The sequence below is a fragment of the Bufo gargarizans genome, unplaced genomic scaffold (genome assembly GCF_014858855.1).
Source record: "Bufo gargarizans isolate SCDJY-AF-19 unplaced genomic scaffold, ASM1485885v1 fragScaff_scaffold_576_pilon, whole genome shotgun sequence".
Classification (NCBI taxonomy): domain Eukaryota; kingdom Metazoa; phylum Chordata; class Amphibia; order Anura; family Bufonidae; genus Bufo; species Bufo gargarizans.
The window spans coordinates 302913-308311 of NW_025334140.1; the positions used below are offsets into that span (position 1 = coordinate 302913).

At 47.7% G+C, this 5399-nt stretch overlaps 1 protein-coding gene across 1 annotated transcript in view; it reads right to left on the reverse strand.

Annotated features, from left to right (window-relative positions):
• FBXW2 (F-box and WD repeat domain containing 2) overlaps positions 1–5399 on the reverse strand; it is a 33084-nt gene continuing 27685 nt past the window's right edge. Inside the window, exons 7-8 of the mRNA XM_044273298.1 lie at positions 1026–1195; positions 1–671 (exon numbers count right to left, since the gene is read on the reverse strand). Coding sequence (XP_044129233.1) covers positions 383–671; positions 1026–1195 — 459 coding nt within the window. The 3' untranslated portion in view covers positions 1–382. The remainder of the gene's footprint in view (positions 672–1025; positions 1196–5399) is intronic.

The following is a 5399-nucleotide window of genomic DNA, read 5'->3' on the forward strand; positions in this document are numbered from 1 at the left end:
TGGGGTTACACAGAGCATTTATTGTGCCAGGAACAGCGGCGTCACTATGGAGGGGCGGCTGCTCGTCCCTCACCCTGCGCTCTGGTTATAGGCTGATCCCCTCCCCCATCTGATAAATTGCTTGGACTATTTCTGTATTAAAATAGATTACACGTATAAACACTATGCAGGAGAAATGCACAGAACCAATATGGCGGCCGCCTCATCATCTGTGGCTGGTGAAAGACCTAATGGCGTCCACTTATCATGCGGCATCCAGAGAACTGAGAGAAGAAACCAGACATGACTGTGCGCTGCATGATGGGAAACTTTGGTTCATGCACATTCCGCTGTGAGAGTGCCCAACGTCCGGCTAAGACCACCTGGTGCCCGCTCCCAACCCTCAGCCGTTCTCCTTCCACAACACCAAGTGGATACTGTGGTCGGGCATGCTGGTGGCGAACACCAGTCCCACATCATTGCCACCGTCCAGGCCATCCAGCCATGCCATCTCTCCAGCCAGGAAGCTGGAGCCCCTCTTGGACTTCCTGTACTCAGGGAGGGGCCAGCGGCTGATCAGCTTTTCAGTACGTAAGTCCATGATGTACAGGTGGTTGTTGTCAAAAAGAAGCGCAAAAATATCCCCAAAACCGAGCAGAGAAAGGTTCGTGGAGTCCGGGGTCTTAATGATTCTGAAAATAGAGGAAACGACTGATAACATGGGCAATGAACCTACAGGCCACCACAAATGGTGCAAACACATCCACAGATCCCTCAGTATATTGCAGAATAGCCTCCCCGCCAACGAGACAACTGCGGGGCCCCACTGGTGAGGGTTGAGTTGCCCTGCAGCATTTAAAGCAGTCATGGCACCTCAGGATATCCTGCTTGCAGCTGGCCTGGTCATGTTGGCATCATTAGGGTGACAGAAAGTCTGCTGATTACCATGACAACCCCAGAGCAAGCAGATTCCTGACTAGAGCTGTAATGGCATGGCCTACAGGGCTTCTGTCAGTCAGGACAGAACACAGAGAGGACTTACTTACCGTACAATGTCATAGCTGGCAAAATCCCACTGGTACAGACCCAGGGCTGAGCTGCAGACGATGAATCTGCCGTCAAAGTGCAGCCGTGGCTGAAGAGTAATACTCCTATCATCTGAGACATACAGAGTCTTCAGACACTTACAGTTTATCTCTCTGCCAATCGGCCAAATCTGCAAATCAGGAAAGAAAACAGAATGTATCACCCATCACTAATAATCTGTCACATGGCCTGTACAAGGGCCTTATTACTGGCTTCTGTGTCTGGCACCCAGATGATGTCACCAGACAATCTCTGTACAGCACTACAGAATATATCAGCGCTATATAATAACAGAACACATCACTCATCACTAATGATCTGTCACAGGGCCTGTACAAGGGCCTTATTACTGGCTTCTGTGTCTGGCACCCAGATGATGTCACCAGACAATCTCTGTACAACGCTGTAGAATATGTCAGTGCTATATAATAACAGAACACATCACTAATGATCTGTCACATGGCCTGTACAAGGGCCTTATTACTGGCTTCTGTGTCTGGCACCCAGATGATGTCACCAGACAATCTCTGTACAGCACTACAGAATATATCAGTGCTATATAATAACAGAACTCATCACTAATGATCTGTCACATGGCCTGTACAAGGGCCTTATTACTGGCTTCTGTGTCTGGCACCCAGATGATGTCACCAGACAATCTCTGTACAGCACTACAGAATATATCAGCGCTATATAATAACAGAACACATCACTCATCACTAATGATCTGTCACATGGCCTGTACAAGGGCCTTATTACTGGCTTCTGTGTCTGGCACCCAGATGATGTCACCAGACAACCTCTGTACAACACTACAGAATATATCAGCGCTATATAATAACAGAACACATCACTCATCACTAATGATCTGTCACATGGCCTGTACAAGGGCCTTATTACTGGCTTCTGTGTCTGGCACCCAGATGATGTCACCAGACAATCTCTGTACAGCACTACAGAATATATCAGCGCTATATAATAACAGAACACATCACTAATGATCTGTCACATGGCCTGTACAAGGGCCTTATTACTGGCTTCTGTGTCTGGCACCCAGATGATGTCACCAGACAACCTCTGTACAGCACTACAGAATATATCAGCGCTATATAATAACAGAACACATCACTCATCACTAATGATCTGTCACATGGCCTGTACAAGGGCCTTATTACTGGCTTCTGTGTCTGGCACCCAGATGATGTCACCAGACAATCTCTGTACAGCACTACAGAATATATCAGCGCTATATAATAACAGAACACATCACTCATCACTAATGATCTGTCACATGGCCTGTACAAGGGCCTTATTACTGGCTTCTGTGTCTGGCACCCAGATGATGTCACCAGACAACCTCTGTACAGCACTACAGAATATATCAGCGCTATATAATAACAGAACACATCACTCATCACTAATGATCTGTCACATGGCCTGTACAAGGGCCTTATTACTGGCTTCTGTGTCTGGCACCCAGATGATGTCACCAGACAATCTCTGTACAACACTACAGAATATATCAGCGCTATATAATAACAGAACACATCACTCATCACTAATGATCTGTCACATGGCCTGTACAAGGGCCTTATTACTGGCTTCTGTGTCTGGCACCCAGATGATGTCACCAGACAATCTCTGTACAACACTACAGAATATATCAGCGCTATATAATAAGAGAGTAAATCATCCATCACTAATGATCTGTCACAGGGCCTGTACAAGGGCCTTATTACTGGCTTCTGTGTCTGGCACCCAGATGATGTCACCAGACAATCTCTGTACAGCACTACAGAATATATCAGCGCTATATAATAACAGAACACATCACTCATCACTAATGATCTGTCACATGGCCTGTACAAGGGCCTTATTACTGGCTTCTGTGTCTGGCACCCAGATGATGTCACCAGACAACCTCTGTACAGCACTACAGAATATATCAGCGCTATATAATAACAGAACACATCACTCATCACTAATGATCTGTCACATGGCCTGTACAAGGGCCTTATTACTGGCTTCTGTGTCTGGCACCCAGATGATGTCACCAGACAATCTCTGTACAACACTACAGAATATATCAGCGCTATATAATAACAGAACACATCACTCATCACTAATGATCTGTCACATGGCCTGTACAAGGGCCTTATTACTGGCTTCTGTGTCTGGCACCCAGATGATGTCACCAGACAATCTCTGTACAACACTACAGAATATATCAGCGCTATATAATAACAGAACACATCACTCATCACTAATGATCTGTCACATGGCCTGTACAAGGGCCTTATTACTGGCTTCTGTGTCTGGCACCCAGATGATGTCACCAGACAATCTCTGTACAACACTACAGAATATATCAGTGCTATATAATAAGAGAGTAAATCATCCATCACTAATGATCTGTCACAGGGCCTGTACAAGGGCCTTATTACTGGCTTCTGTGTCTGGCACCCAGATGATGTCCCCAGACAATCTCTGTACAACACTACAGAATATATCAGTGCTATATAATAACAGAACACATCACTCATCACTAATGATCTGTCACATGGCCTGTACAAGGGCCTTATTACTGGCTTCTGTGTCTGGCACCCAGATGATGTCACCAGACAATCTCTGTACAGCACTACAGAATATATCAGCGCTATATAATAACAGAACACATCACTCATCACTAATGATCTGTCACAAGGCCTGTACAAGGGCCTTATTACTGGCTTCTGTGTCTGGCACCCAGATGATGTCCCCAGACAATTTCTGTTCAGTGCTGTAGAATATATCAGTGCTATATAATAACAGAGTATATTATCCATCACTAATGATCTGTCACATGGCCGGTACAAGGGCCTTATTACTGGCTTCTGTGTCTGGCACCCAGATGATGTCCCCAGACAATTTCTGTTCAGTGCTGTAGAATATATCAGTGCTATATAATAACAGAGTATATTATCCATCACTAATGATCTGTCACAGGGCCTGTACAAGGGCCTTATTACTGGCTTCTGTGTCTGGCACCCAGATGATGTCCCCAGACAATCTCTGTACAGCACTACAGAATATATCAGTGCTATATAATAACAGAGTATATCATCCATCACTAATGATCTGTCACATGGCCTGTACAGTGACCTTGTTACTGGCTTGTCTGTCTGGCACCCAGATGATGTCACATACAATCTCTGTGGAGTTTGTCAGCGCTATATAAGAATAGAGTACATCACCCATTACTAATGATCTGTCACATGGCCTGTACAAGGGCCTTGTTACCAGCTCCTGTGTATGATGTCACAGACCATCTCTGTACAGCACAGTAGAATATGTCAGCGCTATAAAAAACAGTGAACCTAAGACATCACTAGTGAACTGTCACATGGCCTGTCAAGGGCCTTGTTACTGGCTTCTGTGTTTGGCACCTAAATGATGCTACTGAACCCAGCATACTGATGACTTTGTCGGGGGCTGCCATCTCTGATTGGAGGACCCCTGCACCCTGCTATATTGGAGGGGGAACCTTAGATGCGGAATTATTATAAAACATCCTTAAAATATTAGATAAAAAGTTCTTCCTCAGAAGTCTCTGCACTGCCGAACTCTAATGAAGTAGGAGCCTGCTCTGACATTAGGGCCCCCTTACAGTGGCGCTGGCCCCTTAGTGCCCCCTTACAGTGGCGCTGGCCCCTTAGTGCCCCCTTACAGTGGCGCTGGCCCCTTAGTGCCCCCTTACAGTGGCGCTGGCCCCTTAGTGCCCCCTTACAGTGGCGCTGGCCCCTTAGTGCCCCCTTACAGTGGCGCTGGCCCCTTAGTGCCCCCTTACAGTGGCGCTGGCCCCTTAGTGCCCCCTTACAGTGGCGCTGGCCCCTTAGTGCCCCCTTACAGTGGCGCTGGCCCCTTAGTGCCCCCTTACAGTGGCGCTGGCCCCTTAGTGCCCCCTTACAGTGGCGCTGGCCCCTTAGTGCCTCCTTACAGTGGCGCTGGCCCCTTAGTGCCTCCTTACAGTGGCGCTGGTCCATTAGTGCCCCCTTACAGTGGAGCTGGCCGCTTAGTGCCCCCTTACAGTGGCGCTGGCCCCTTAGTGCCCCCTTACAGTGGCGCTGGTCCATTAGTGCCCCCTTACAGTGGCGCTGGCCCCTTAGTGCCTCCTTACAGTGGCGCTGGTCCATTAGTGCCTCCTTACAGTGGCGCTGGTCCATTAGTGCCCCTTACAGTGGAGCTGGCCGCTTAGTGCCCCCTTACAGTGGAGCTGGCCGCTTAGTGCCCCCTTACAGTGGCGCTGGCCCCTTAGTCCCCCGCACACAGTCAGGAGGACGGTATCTGTCTCTGCA